A 14,530-nucleotide genomic window follows, 5' to 3' on the forward strand; every position below is an offset into this window, starting at 1 on the left:
AGATGGGAAAATGGCAGAAAATGTAGGAAAGAGCTGTCTCGTCTACTTCGCTGAGACCCGGTGATGACATGATCAAAATATGTACTGGATGCTGGAATTTTGAGTCTTTGTGGTTTACAGAGCTAAATTACTAAATTAATGTCATGTTAATCCTATTCTATACTTCTATAGTATGATATGTTATGCTTTTGCAAATACACTTCTGTTCACCCTTTCATTCCAAACTTTAGCAACATCAGACCATGATCAACAGCAGGATCACAAAGCAAGGTCATGACCCTGACCGACAACTAACTTGAGTTTATTTTGTTTCAAATCATTCATTTCAAATGTTGCTGTAGTAGTAATTACATAGTAATTACATATGTAGGACAGGGGGAGCATTTCAAAAACGGTAGAGGACAACCCCAAGAAGTTGACATGCAAATTCTGCAGGAAAACATTTGCCAATGAGTCACCGACCTCAAATATGGCTTATCATAGGAAACATGTAGCCTAACTTGTTGTTCTGACACATTCACAATCATTGCTGCTTTAGCCGGTGTCATTAACAAATCACTCACTTTGTGTATGCGATTGTATATATAACGTATATTTTGAAGGGTTATTATTATGGTTTTGTACTTCTCTGTAACATAGTAGTGTTAACAATGCCACTCAAAACATTGTTTCTTAGTCCTGAAACCATTTTCTGATGCCCCCCCCCCCCAACCTCAAAAAATATATATATAAAATTAATAACATGCAACAACTAGTCAGCTAAGGGCTTGAAATAACAACTAGGAAAACCTCTGATCGTGGGCAGCCGTAGTGTGTTCTCCCTGCTGACACTGCACACACTAGAACCTTTCACTACTCTTCTCTTTGAAGCGCCTTAGGCAATTTGGACTGAAACTCATGAGCTCCCACAGCAGCAGTTGAATTGACTGCAGAGGTCAAGCTCAAAGCCCAGATGAGACATATGCTGACTGACCTTTTGACCTTGGATCAAAGGTGACCAAAAGTGTCAACAAAAGCTCAATTGTGATACAATAAATTCACTGTGTTTTGCAGTTTCAGGATTGCCGTGTCCATATCAGCCACTATGGTGATCACTATATGCTTTACAAAGTGATGGAAATCTTTAAATATTTTCTTTAAGTTTACGAATGAATATGTGCTTTTCTGTTATAACCACTAGAGGGCAGTAGTAGAACACAATTCATGTTTAAGCCCTTCAAAACTAATTTTTGATTGCAAAATGTTGGTTTTCCTGTTTTTTTTATAGGTTCTACTTGTTATACTGTATCTTTAACCACCAGCTCCTGTTGGTTATGCAAATAGAACAGCTGGGTTTCAGTTGAAAACTGTAGGGGACCTCATGCATTATTCACATCATATCTCACATCAAGGTCCTAATAACAACTTACAGTAATTTCTCTGCTGCCTGAGGCACACTACAGTACACAGCTTCACTTTTCAATACACATTATAAAATAAGAGGCACTTGAACTGACTGATATTCTTGCTAAGACACTCTAATTTTTATGGAATTAAATATGTTAATTTCTTCAACTAATTCAATCATTAATAATGAGCCCATTTTTTTTATGTCAGTATACGGTACTGATCTGGACATAGCAGACAGGTACAGCTTTAAATGAATACCAATACTAACGCTAAGTTATACAAGTTTATAAAAGTTTTCCTCATCAATATGTAGAGGTGAGCAGCAAGATGCTCCAATATCTAATCTGATCATCTCTGCTAAAGGAAACTTTTCTTTTCATTTACCACATACCATGATAGCAGCAGGACATAGTGCATTAAAAATAGATTTAATGAAACCAGCACTTTATGAAGAGACATTTATTAGATCAGTAGAATACATCACCACCATCATCATCATCATGCCAAGAAGCAGCAGCAGCAGCACTTCATTTCCTCACCTCCGCCTTATGTCCAAGACAGATGCAATGAGGCACCCTATATTTTTTCTTAATAATGATGATTTTATCATATGCCCATCTCCACTGAAAGTTCCACAACTCTGGTGTTCAACTTGTCTTGTTGAAGCCTAAAATCTCTTCCTGGCTCCAGCTGTTTCTCATTTTCCTCTGTCATGGCTTCCAAAAGCAGATGAAGCTTGCAAACACTCACTAGACAAGGTCATGTGACACACTGATGTGTTGCAATGCTCCACTGACATTGTTCATTGTTGTTAACCGGTCTGTAGTTGTCACAGTCCACAGTGAGATCCTGTTTAGATCTTGTTTACATATTTTGTGAATACCTACTTCAGGAGTTATCTATCATACAGTTTAGAGTCCTAACAGAAATAGTATGTACATCTTTGAAATAGCTAATATTGTGTACTGCATCAGCAAACAACAGAATAACGGTGACAACATCAGACTAGTATATCATTGCTATAGCAAAACAGGAACACTACTATAGTATTCACATGCACTAGTACACAGTGTCATACTTGTTAAACATAGACCATAGTATTTTATATTTACATAATGTTCATAGCTACATTCCAGGTTTGTGTGTGTGCATTGTATAATAGTGGATTGTTATATCCAGAAAATGATTTCTTTTTTTTATGTTACATGCAGTGAAATGAAGTTGTTACACTGCGCAGCCTGTGAAGAATATGGATATGAGGCAATAAACATGGAAGAAAAATACAGTATGGATACTGGGTTATTGCTCAGTGCATTTGATATGTAATCCATGTAATATTGACCAATATTGATAAATAGCTTCCAGTCTCACTACAGTATTTGTGATAATACAGTTATTTTAAGAGATTGGTCCTTTAAATCAAATAAAATAATAAACTGCAAAAAGAAAAAACAAAAAAAACCTGCACACTGAAAAATATTTTCACAATGTACATAACTGTATATTAATAAATACACATGTAGTGGAAACATAGTGGATACAAAGCATAATTAAATCTACATGGAAGAACTCAGTATGACATGAGATGATGCAGTTGGCAGACGTCCCTCTAAAATGACAGTCAACGGCTGTCAACTTAATGACTGTTGACACTGAAAGGAATCTCATGAGTCAGAAAAAGATAAACAGAAGAGAATTATAAAACCTGTCCTTGTTTGTGAAGCTTATCTCAGGTATAGACACACAGTCTAGTACAAAATCTCCCTGTTTGCAACTGCTTTCGAAAAGACTTTTTCTTAAATAATTTTCTATCTGGGGGAAACAACATAAAGCAACTCGACAACTGCAAGCCATTCCCTTTAGTTTGAGGAGATGTCATAGAATACAGTATTTACACATTTTAGCTACATAATAATGTTTGTAGACAAATTCCAACTGTTGCTCCCAGTTTCGTGCAGTGCTCGGGCATTTTTCTCTCTCACGTTGACCAATTCAACCATCTATAATACCAAGTATGACCAAATATCCCATTTTGTGTTTTCAGTGAGCTTCACTGCTTGTAATTCCATTGCAAGTCCATTTACTGTCCAGACAGTTTTTTTAATACAATTCCACCTCCTTTTCTTTCATATTTGTGTAGTAGAAAAGTAATTATCAGGTATTTTTAGGTATCTATTTAGTTTCACACTGACAAAGACACCTAACTAGCATGCCATGAGACAATGCCTTTGACACAGCCTTCTCAACATGGAGTCAGTCGTGGCTAAGGTGGATATATGTATCCGGTTCTTGTGCTGGTTGACACTGTCCCTCTGCAGTGCTCAGGCCACAGAGGCCAGCTGAGATAACATGCTCCAATGGTCTGGCGTGATACAACATCCTGTTTCCTGCAGTCCTCTGTACTGGCGTACATGTAAACATGGCTGCCCACGCACAGAACACACTAGCCGGCAGATCAGGGAAGTATTACCTTTTTTTCCAGTTTAACTTTTCTATCCAGTCATTGTGGAAGTGGTCTGTATCTCAGTATGAAGAAGAAAATTGGTTGAGTTAATCAGGGTTACAGAATGAGAACTGGGTATGGTTTCAGGTTTGGGTGTTAAAAGTTATGGTTAATAGGTCAGACGCTGCGGGGGGCCCTCTCCAGTTCATGGGTCCTGCGGTTGCGTCCCTTCTGCCTCTCTTGCAGGTGTTTCCACTTGGCTGCCAGCCCTTGAGCATGCATGTGGTTGTGAGGGTTCATCACAACCTTCTGCTGCTGCTGCTGCTGTTGTTGTTGTTGCTGTTGGTGTATTTGTACCTGCTGCACCAGGTGAGCTTTCTGCTTCCTGTGCTTCCTCTCCCTTTTCCAAACCTGCTCACAGAACTCGTCCACGGTGTTAAGAGTCGGGTGATTCACCAAAGATAGGAAGTCTCTGTACCACAGCTTTTGATTTGGAGTTTCTCGAGGCGAAGGAAGGTCCTGGGCATGGGAGCTGGCCACGGCCTCTTCATCACGATGTAACAGATCCTCCAGACGCTCAGTGTCAATGACCTCTAAGGTCACCTTCAGAAGTGTCTGCATGAAGCCATGCTCCACCGCCTGGCACAGATAGATGCCCGAATCCTTCTTGTTAAGTGTGCGAATCAGCAGGCCCTGGTCTGTGCGGATGAAACGGTCCTCTGATTTGATCTACCAAGTCAGAAAATTGGAGGTGATAGAGACAGAGTGAAGGACAAGGAGTTAAAGACACGAAAGAAATGAGATTCAGCATTTCAAAATAAGCTATTATGATATCATGTTTCCCAAAACTCTAATCAGCTTATCCTCATGGCTGTTTTAATTACACTGAATTTATTTCACTTAGATCAACTATGCCATTAGATATTAATAAAATATGAGGCTTTATCATCTAAAACAATCCTCATAATGAAGTACCATCTATCATTATTTATCTGCCAACAGATTGTATCTGTGTATATTTCAACAAAATAGATTAAATGTGTGCTGAGGTATGTATTGCGAACCTCTTGCTTGCGGTCATCGGTGGAATGCTGATACTGCCAATATGTCAGGGCTCTCTGAGACTTGGGACTGCACTCAAGGAAAGTGCTGCTGTTCTCCACACCATACACAGTTTTATCCAAGAGAGTCGTCTGCCCACTTAGTTCATCTAGATAAAAAAAGAAATTGAAGTTTATTAAATTAAATTATTTCTGTTATTTCTTTGTGGATATTACTGGCTGTGGTATTGTTTTTACAGGCAAAAAAGAAAAAGAAAAAAATGGAAGCAGGTCTCTAAAACCAGCTTTTGTGACGTTTCTGTACGATATTCTGTATAAAACTCTGCTTTTTCGCTTTTCTGTGACTGAAAAGTAGAAAACTGTTCTCCAAGTACTATCTGAGTCAGGGGCCTGTTATTTCTTTTAACAATGACTGCATTTTACATTATTTTGTCACATTATCCTGTCTCTTTTCTTATCACACTCAATCATGTGCAGAATATGCAGCTCCCACCACAGAGACAGTCGCTGGAGGAAGTGGACTGTAACTAAAATCTGGGTTTTATTGAGTCAGGGACTTTTTGCACTGTAAGGTTAATGTTCCTCTGATTGATCTCCTGTTGCATCCTGTTATAAATTCAACCATTCAGATTCCACTGAATATATTCATGTAATTATCCCCTCATCATTTAAAAAAAAAAAACTTTTTTTCTTTTGTCCTTTTCTTTAGAGAGCACTAAGTCTGGGATTTTTGGCCAAAATGTACAATTAAAAGTGTTGCTGCCAACAAAGTGGGTAGCAACATGTAACAGTTTTTGTGCCTATTTGAACTCCTCTCTCTCAACTTCTCAACTTCCAATTGATTTTGATAACAGTTTTTCTTTTCCACTTAAATGAAAGAAATGTATAATTAAGAAAGCAAGACAGACCCCTACAGTCAGAGTTCTTGTTTTGGACTGAGCCCACAAACAGGGCAGTAGAGTGGAGGGCTTGGCGACACAGAGGAGGCTTGGAGGAATCCTGACCATGTTAATTATAAGCTTCACATGGACCGACTCTAATCTTCACCACCAGAAACATATAAAACACACAGACACAACGCCACACACATTCAGCTGGATTCACTCCTCTTTTGATTGCTCCAGGAAAGGCCAGCAGCTGCTTTGAGACCACTTCTATGTTCAAAGTACAATTTAAATCCTCAAAACAAAAGGTCCTTTTGTTGTGCAGTTGGAAAATTGACATGCAGGGCTTGTTATCTGCTTCAATATATGATTTGGAAATTAAAATAATATTTATGGTATTTATGGATTGATAGTTTCTGCATTATAACCAACATCAAGACAGTTTATTACACATTGGCCTGATTATTTTCAAAGATTGTAAAATACTTTTTTTTTACTCTCACAAACAAATATCTATGAATATATTAGAAAATATTGTTTTTATGTACCGTGGTGTTGTAGATCCGAGCACTGTGTGAGTGGGTCTCCATTCCTGATATCTTGTCTCCTTGTTCTCCTGCAGAAACACAAATATAAACACCTTCATGAGTCAGCAGAGACAACGGCTTCTTTGTATGCATGTGTATGTTTGTGAGAATACACCCTTACTGGGAGTTTGTGTGTGTGTGTGTGAATGTAAGTGTTTATTTGAATGTGGTTTGGATGTGCAGCAATAGTGAAGGCCAACGCAAATAGATAAACTATCAGCGGGCCGCATATAGTGTCATAGAAAAGTTTTAATTATAGGGTGTGCGCAACAGAGGAATTCAGATCTAATCAATCACTCCAGCCTGTCATCTCTCTGGGTTGCAGATGCAAAGGAGATGGAGTTTAATGCACAGAGTCAAACATAACCCTCAGGATATTTTCTGTAAACAATAACTGAAGAAACTATGGAGACACCAAAGCAAACTGGTAACTTCACCCCTCTGCTTCTCATTGTTCCAACCCAGCACTGGTGTGCTGGTAATTGGAGGTAAGAGTTTGCTCTGGCTGTCTTATTTTTGAATGTAGGACTCTGGAGTCCAACTAACAGCGAGAACAGGATACTGTGCAGCTAGCTTTCGAATCAATAAGCCCCATGGAGCTATGAGTGGGAGGCTGCACACACAAGTATACACACACATGAACACATACAGATCAGTCCACTACTACAACCACGCTACCACCGAACCTCTAACACCTACCTCACCCCTGGTTCACCCAGACAGCCTCCAGACATTGCTGACATTGGTTCTCATTTACAGTAAACACATAAGGCAGGTTATATTTCTAGCTTTCTGTTAGAAATACAACCCCTTACCTTTAGGGGTTTTTGGCAAATATAAAGCATATACTATAAGTGTGCCCTAGCTCCGGCCCTGAATTGCAGTCTAACTACATATGTCTTCAATCTGAACATGAAAACTCCTCTATATAATCTGGATTTGCGTCAGTGAAGCATAGTCTATTTTAGTATGGTCTATATGTTAAGCAAAAGCAGTTTTCTCAAACATGTGTTGTATATTTGGCATGTTTAAATCTAAAGCAGGTTGCTCTTGCGCAAAACAAATGTGCTTTTCTGTTAATGGGTGTCAGATGAAATTTACCCTTTTTTTTTTAAATCCTAATTGTGCTACTAGCAACTTGTTTCACTTCAACAGTGTGAGCATGCATCGAATTCAGTGTCTATTTCTGGCCAGATGTGTTAAAATATTTGCAGTTGGATTTATCATATTGCATTGTGGGCAAACTTCAAAACCTTCACAGTGTTTTGAAGTGCTGATTATTTGCTGGGTGCAAGGCATTAAGCATCTCGTAAAGCACAATGGCAGGATGGCAGTATGACGAGCATGAATGTAGTGTATGTATTTAGTACCTCTTAGCCATGGGAAAGTATCTGGAGCACTCTGTACCATCCCATGCACAGTAAGGGTCCCTTGCCAGGCAGCATTCAGCACAGGCCTTCCCATAAACCTCACACCGATGCAAAGGCATTTGGGACACACCAATGTCTGAGCCCAGGTATAGTTGTTGCTGTGCAGGTAGAAGAAAAAAAGGCAGAGTTTTCAGTATCAGATATTTTAAGTCTTAAGAGCTACAATTTAGGTTTTAAGTCTGGACGGGTGGTGTGCTCTGAGTAATACACCTTTGTTTGGCTCAGCTTATGTTCAGTTTCAGTGAAGCAAAAGTACAAGCCAGGAATGTGGACAGACCATCCTACTACAGGTGCTCAGTACCCTCCTACCTGTCAATTAGCTGACTCGTTTTGTCTCTCCCTGCCTTTTAAGTTGATGAGCTAATTGTTAGCCTGAAAAACTGACAATTGAGATCTTTGTGTGATAACACGTCAGTTCATCTCATAGTGTTTAAAATGTGCAGACAAGCGCGTCTTTGTTCTTCGGGAAGGTGTGTCACCTATGAGGAAACGCTCTCACTCTCTGAGATATAGGTTTTTCAGACACATGCATAAACAGTGGTTATTACTGATTTACTGAGGTAGAATACAGGTATGTTAGCAGTATAACCCTGCTTCTTTGTTCTATTAAACATGTTGCTATAGTTTATAGATTTATATGACTTCATTTCATGTTTAATTGTTTAGTAAGAGCTACAGTCAGTACCTGTTTTGTTGAAAGTTCCATGGCTGTAATTGCTGTTGGCTCCTGTTAGAAATAAAAACAATAGAAAAGAATAATTAGAGAACATTTAATGATTCTACAGTCTTCCTTAAACCGCGTACCTCCGTAATACAGGGGATGAGAGAACTAACTTACTCTAAAGACAGTCATTTCTTCCAGCAGGACTTCCTCCAGGTCATGCCATGACCCTCTGGGGATGGATACCACTTTCAGAATAGTCCCCATGTCTACCACACAATGGAAAGACACATCCTGAGTTAAAATCTACACATGCATGCTCATCTACACATTTCTGTCAATTATCTACTATTATAGTGTTTCAGTTTACAGTATGCAAATGTATATAATTGTATACCTGTGCCTATGAACATAACGTCATACTGGCCATCTTCTGCTTCTACCTTATCCACCACTATCTGTGTGAACTGGTAGTCCACATCTGTTTTGACTATGATTGGTCGATTGTTAATGGGGTAGACCGCGTTGAACATGGCTGGATGGCTTCTGGCAAAGGTCACAACTTCATCAGGAAGGTCCTTAGTTGTATCAAATCCTCCAAATGTCTTACTTGGGCACTGTGGAGAAAGAGAATTGTATCAGTGATACTGTCGGACATGAAGGAGAATTAGCTTTAAGATTGTCCTGAAAATCCCCGTTCGTCCTAAATTGTCAGTCCAATTAAGACTGTACTCACTGTGCCAGGCCGTGGGTAGGGAACACGTCCCTGGAAGGGCACCCACTGATAGTTTGGTCCATCTCTATGAGCGTAAGGACCCAGAAACACTCTCCTGATGTCTGTCATGCTGTACATACACACAGCTGAACCTTTGAAGATGTTGCTAATGGGCAGAAAGAATGAGTGAGATGAGGAAAAGTCAGGTCCTTGTTGAAAACACAGGCCAAGCAATCAGAAATTATGACCAAAACTCCAAAGTCAGCCACAGTACCTGGAAGTGGTAAAAACTGCATAGATGATAGGGCTCTTGGGATCCTTTGTGCTCATGAGAAAAACATCCTCTGAAAACCAAAAAGAAGGCACTATACATTACAGACACATCCTCAACTGAAAAGGTAGCATTTTGTCTTCATGAAAAACTGTGTCCAATATGTTTTAAGGTGCTGGAGCAATCACTCACGTAGTTCATCAAAGTGGGTGTCGATTCCATTACTGCCAGGCACAGAGCAAATAAGTCGAGCTTTCAGAAAGGTGGTCCACTTATTTACCAGACTCCTGTGACCTCCCAAGTCATTCTGTTGGGCAAATCACAGGCACACGTTCAGCAGGGATGTTCAGTTTTGGAAGACACTTTCTTTCCTTAACTGGCTGAATAAAGACAATTACTGTTTTACTTTCTGTGGTTACATTCCCTCTATATTTTTTAGCATGTACACGCTTTCTTGTAAAATGGACCTTGCACTGCCTTATTTCATAAGCTACTGCTTAGATGAAAATATATGCCTCATTAGCCTTTAGTTGAGTGAGGTGAGCCATTCCCTTGCTGGCTGGATATAAAGCATGAGTGCTGCTTACCCTGTGCCTAAAGCATACTACAGACACAATTTTGTCACTAATTTAAGAAAACAGATATGGAAAAAATGCTTTTCATAGTCTGATTAAACTGGTAACACATCTAACTTGGAACTTGTAGTGCACATAGAGCCATGGTTTATCAAAGAACCTCAGGATACCTCTGACGTTACATAAGCATATGTTTTCTTTACAAAGCTGCAGTAGATAGCTTTTAAGACTGTCAGATCATGAGGTAAAATCTCTGCTATTGCATTTGTTGATTCTGTTACTCAGGATTTACAGACAAAACCTGTGAACTGTCTTATAAACAAAATAAATTCCAGAAAGTGTTTTTGAAACACATTAAGCAGACTATATGAAACATAAACCTTTCATTGATGGTGATATGAAAATTTTAGAGCAGGAAGTGTTTTCTCTTAATTATTAAACAAGCCTGTCAATCAGCCAAGCTTTAAAATGCATTTCCCATGACGAATGATGGATTTTTTGATGGTGTAACGAAAGAAGACTCTGAAGTGCTGTATGTTCCACTACACTTTCTAATAATATGTGTCTGTGTGCCTCACAGTATAGGGTTTGTTTCTCAGAACATAGCACACAAACACAGAAGCACAAAGTGCTGGCTCATAGAAACTTATCCCACTTGGTGTGTTGATTTATGACAGCAAATTAGAATGTGTCCAAAGAGGCATAGGCCCAAATTAATACCACATCTTGCATAATGGATTGCTTGTCTTGTGATGATGAGAGCAGATTCCTGACATTCTGAGTAATCAGGCTGTTGTGAAGGAGACACGATATGCAACTAAATGGACATCACTCACTGATCTGCAGTGAGCTTGGTGAATTCCTGCTCAATGGGAATTAAAATGTGAAAGCTGATACAAGGCCAGTGATTTAACAAACATCCCCTGGAGCTGGAGGGTGTAGGAGACCCAATCAGTGCCAAAGCCTGGCATTAGGATAACAGTGGAGCCACTGACAGCATCTTTTCCTCTCAGGTTCTGGTGACATTTAACGTTTCTCTCAGGTTTCTGTCTTCAGGGGCGATTGTACCAAGCACAACAAAACCCACTCCTCTCCGGGCTAAAAATAATCACAGATAACAGCTCCTGAAAGCTGCCATTATGAAAGCCACTCAGACACCCGTCAAGTGTTTTTCCAGATACAGAAGCTATTTCACATAATGTCGATGTGAGAGTGTGTGTCATTGTCGCTCTCCTTTTGTGTGTGTTCCTTTGTGAGGGCCAGCTTGTGTGACTGTGTTAATGTGTGCATGCGTACCTTGCAGAGCTGTCCAATGCGAGCATGTGTGGCCTTCCCAGCATGCTCTCCATCTATAGCATTCTCTCTGAAGAACAGGTAGATTTTATCATCCTCTGGGTTGTCGCTCTCTGGAATCAGATGTATGCCTACAAACCTGGGATCTGCAATGCAGAGACACATTAAGAGATAAATGAAATCAAGACAATAATATAGTTTGTGCACTCTGTGGCTAATAATAAGGATCTGAATATTGAGTTCATGAATATGATCGAAGAGTAGGCCAGTGATTCTCCTCTTCTCTCTCACCATTTAGCCACCGGGAGTCATGTTGCTCTGTCCTGATTGGGTGATGCTTGCCAAGAGTGCGAAAAATGGCAAAGTCCCGTCCCATGAAGTCAGCTGATGTTCCAGCATACAATTCCCCATCTGAGAGTACAGGGAATAAATTGTGTTAGCATAGTGACACTGGATAAGAAAACTGGATGAGAGTCTGTAGTGATTTTTCCTCTGTGATGCAGGTGTAAACGTCTGAGGAATTGTCCAGGGGCTTAGCAGTATAGGTAGACTTGGAGTCCTGAGAGAACACAGACAGTGACGGACGTGATGAACATCAGGAGTGTGAAATTGACATTAACACAGTAGGCAGGGCCCGAGAAGGGAGGCGAGGGGGGAATGAACGGCTGGAAGGACAGATGAGGCGGGACAGGACAGAGGTGTGAGACAGGGGGAGTACATAATAATGCTGGTGCGAGGGGAGAAAGAAAGGGGAGAGGAGATGAGGAGTGATGGGCTGGAAAATGGCCATCTGCTAGGTTAAACGCTGTGACATAACACAATGTGACTGGCAGTGATTGGGGGTAGAGAGGGAAGACATGCTCACACAGTCTTGCTTTATTTGGCAGAAATTGAGGATTCAGTGTGAAGAAAACTCAATAAATTCTCATCTGCCATGCACACCCGACACTTAAAGGAGGTATATCCAGATTGAAATAGAGTTTACAGTGCTGTCAATGAGGGGTTCCCAGTGTGTAAACACAAACTACAGAGCAGACCCACTTGTAATGAATGACAGGAATGCCCTGTTCTGTTATTCACATTTACTTTAGACCCCATATATCTGCTGGAATGAAAGAGCAAGGCAGAGGGTGTTTTCAGGACTCCCAGGCTTTTATATGACCTTGTTGTAACACACATCACTGTGTATCCGGTCTTAAACTCACCAATTAGCATGGAGGCAGTAAGCAACTTGGGATCATAGGGACTCTTTCCCCGGCCGTTTTCTATGTGAGGCTCCAGTCTGAACACACTGTCCTGAATGCAGAGAGACAGAAAGCCTCAGGAGTTGTAGTGTAATATCAAACACATTATTTTCTGGCATGGAGGATGAAATTACTCAGGGAAAAAAATGTTGCTTCAGTGGAATGAGTGAAATTTTCTCTGAGATACCCATTTTGCTGTCAGCACTTTGAGACATTCAGGTTGTAAGAAAATTGCAGTATTGTTACACTGAGTTGTATTTAAAGTTTTGGTCCAAACCATGACGTAGCAAAATGTTATAATGAAAAAAAATGCATGAGTGCAGCCATCAACAAATGACAAATAGTTCTTTTAACAGGCAGATACAAAGACAAATTGTTATTTTAGTTTTTTTCTTTTTTCTTCTTCTTCTTTTTTCTTCTTCTTTTTTTTGTTTTATAACTTTTATATCTCAAGCATAAAGAGGAATCTGAGAGACCTTGTAAGACTGGTGAAGATGTTTAAAGTCATGTTTTCTCCAGCACATACTGTGACAGTCATGAAAACAATAAATCTCATCACTCACTTGGTGACCGCGACACACATAGGAAACCCATCAGATGAAATACATTTTAAGGTTATGATCTATATACAGTAAATAGCTTTTCTCAGAGAAATTTCCTGCCTCTAATTGTCTGTAAATAGCCATCTAATGAATAGGAAACATACATTTATAAGTCTGACTCAGTGACATTTGGAGGAGAAGAGAGCAATTTCCTTCTCTCATACTCAAATGAACACACACACATACACATACAGCAGTTCTATATTAGAGTGATGAATTGGAAATCCTGCAGACTATGAAACCCTGTGTTTAATTTTCCACCCCATTTTGCTAAATGAAACCATTTTTATGTACTTAGCAAATCATTTATTAGGAAGAGAATGCACTCGCACCCAACTAGACATACTCCCTCATAACTTTAAATGCTTAAACATTACTATGATTTGAAAATCAGTCTAGCTTTTATATCTCAAAGCAAATGTGCATTAGTTTGTTAGACACCAAGTGAAGGCAGTAATAGAAATGTAGCATGTGCCTGTACCTCTGGTTTCTTGCCCACCTCCAGGTAAGAACACACGGGGTGGAAGGCTCCTGTCCCACACACGTAGATATGGGTCTGGTTGAACGGCTGCAACACCTTGACGAAATTGGAGCACTCCCTCTGATGAAGCAGAGGCAGAGAATAGATGAATCGGGATGAGTAACTGATGCTTGATGCAAGACCATTTTCAAACCACAATTTGTACAGTCTTTTCTGACAGTGGCCATTGGTGCCATGGTTATCGACAAGCATGGTGTGATAGCACCCAGGACATCTGAGTCTGTAAAAACGTGGTGAAACTTCTGGATAAATAAATAGGTCAGACCTCACTAAGAACACGTCACAGAGGAAAATCCATTACTTAAATAAAGAGATCTGTAATAATAACAGAAAACAAAGCTTACTGTAATCTACTGTAATTCCCCAGTAAATGGCAAACCCTAGTCATGGGCTGAGTAATAATTCTGGAAATAATATTATGTCCAGACTGAGCATTATCACCCATGACTCTGTATTTTTTTTAACTCCCCGCTTCATCTCCATCATGACATATATAAATGCTTAAGTCTTTCTTTCTGAACTCAGTGACATTTTTCACTGTTGGCTTTTAGGGAACAGATTTTATGCTCATGAGCTGCATAATTTCCCATGGAATTATTGTGAAATTCATACAGGAGGGAATTAGACTGTAGAATAACAAAAGAGGCAGCCGACAAAACTCTACCATAATAGTCCCATAACAGTCAGAATAATGTAGTCTTATTTTCTGCATTATACTGGACATACAGGGACATTTATCACAAGTAGTTTTCTTGACTCAACTTACTTACTACTTATAATGTTGCCGATGTAATTTATTTAATAATTTCTGTGTGTGTGTGTGTGTGTGTGTGT

The 14,530-nt window shown here is 39.7% G+C and overlaps 1 protein-coding gene across 3 annotated transcripts in view; it reads right to left on the reverse strand.

Annotated features, from left to right (window-relative positions):
- Positions 1 to 1,833: 1,833 nt before the first annotated feature.
- Positions 1,834 to 14,530, reverse strand: part of sema3ab (sema domain, immunoglobulin domain (Ig), short basic domain, secreted, (semaphorin) 3Ab) — a 56,838-nt gene continuing 44,141 nt past the window's right edge. For all 3 annotated transcript variants that reach the window (XM_041038176.1, XM_041038178.1, XM_041038175.1), the window contains 14 exons: positions 13,637 to 13,756; positions 12,515 to 12,605; positions 11,601 to 11,720; positions 11,313 to 11,455; positions 9,634 to 9,748; positions 9,445 to 9,514; positions 9,192 to 9,336; positions 8,853 to 9,072; positions 8,633 to 8,724; positions 8,480 to 8,521; positions 7,735 to 7,892; positions 6,326 to 6,393; positions 4,897 to 5,042; positions 1,834 to 4,561 (listed from right to left, as the gene is read on the reverse strand). In XM_041038176.1, the coding sequence (XP_040894110.1) occupies positions 4,010 to 4,561; positions 4,897 to 5,042; positions 6,326 to 6,393; positions 7,735 to 7,892; positions 8,480 to 8,521; positions 8,633 to 8,724; positions 8,853 to 9,072; positions 9,192 to 9,336; positions 9,445 to 9,514; positions 9,634 to 9,748; positions 11,313 to 11,455; positions 11,601 to 11,720; positions 12,515 to 12,605; positions 13,637 to 13,756 (2,082 nt within the window). In that variant the 3' untranslated portion in view covers positions 1,834 to 4,009. The remainder of the gene's footprint in view (positions 4,562 to 4,896; positions 5,043 to 6,325; positions 6,394 to 7,734; positions 7,893 to 8,479; positions 8,522 to 8,632; positions 8,725 to 8,852; positions 9,073 to 9,191; positions 9,337 to 9,444; positions 9,515 to 9,633; positions 9,749 to 11,312; positions 11,456 to 11,600; positions 11,721 to 12,514; positions 12,606 to 13,636; positions 13,757 to 14,530) is intronic.

The sequence above is a fragment of the Toxotes jaculatrix genome, chromosome 5 (assembly GCF_017976425.1).
Source record: "Toxotes jaculatrix isolate fToxJac2 chromosome 5, fToxJac2.pri, whole genome shotgun sequence".
In the NCBI taxonomy this organism is placed as follows: Eukaryota; Metazoa; Chordata; class Actinopteri; family Toxotidae; genus Toxotes; species Toxotes jaculatrix.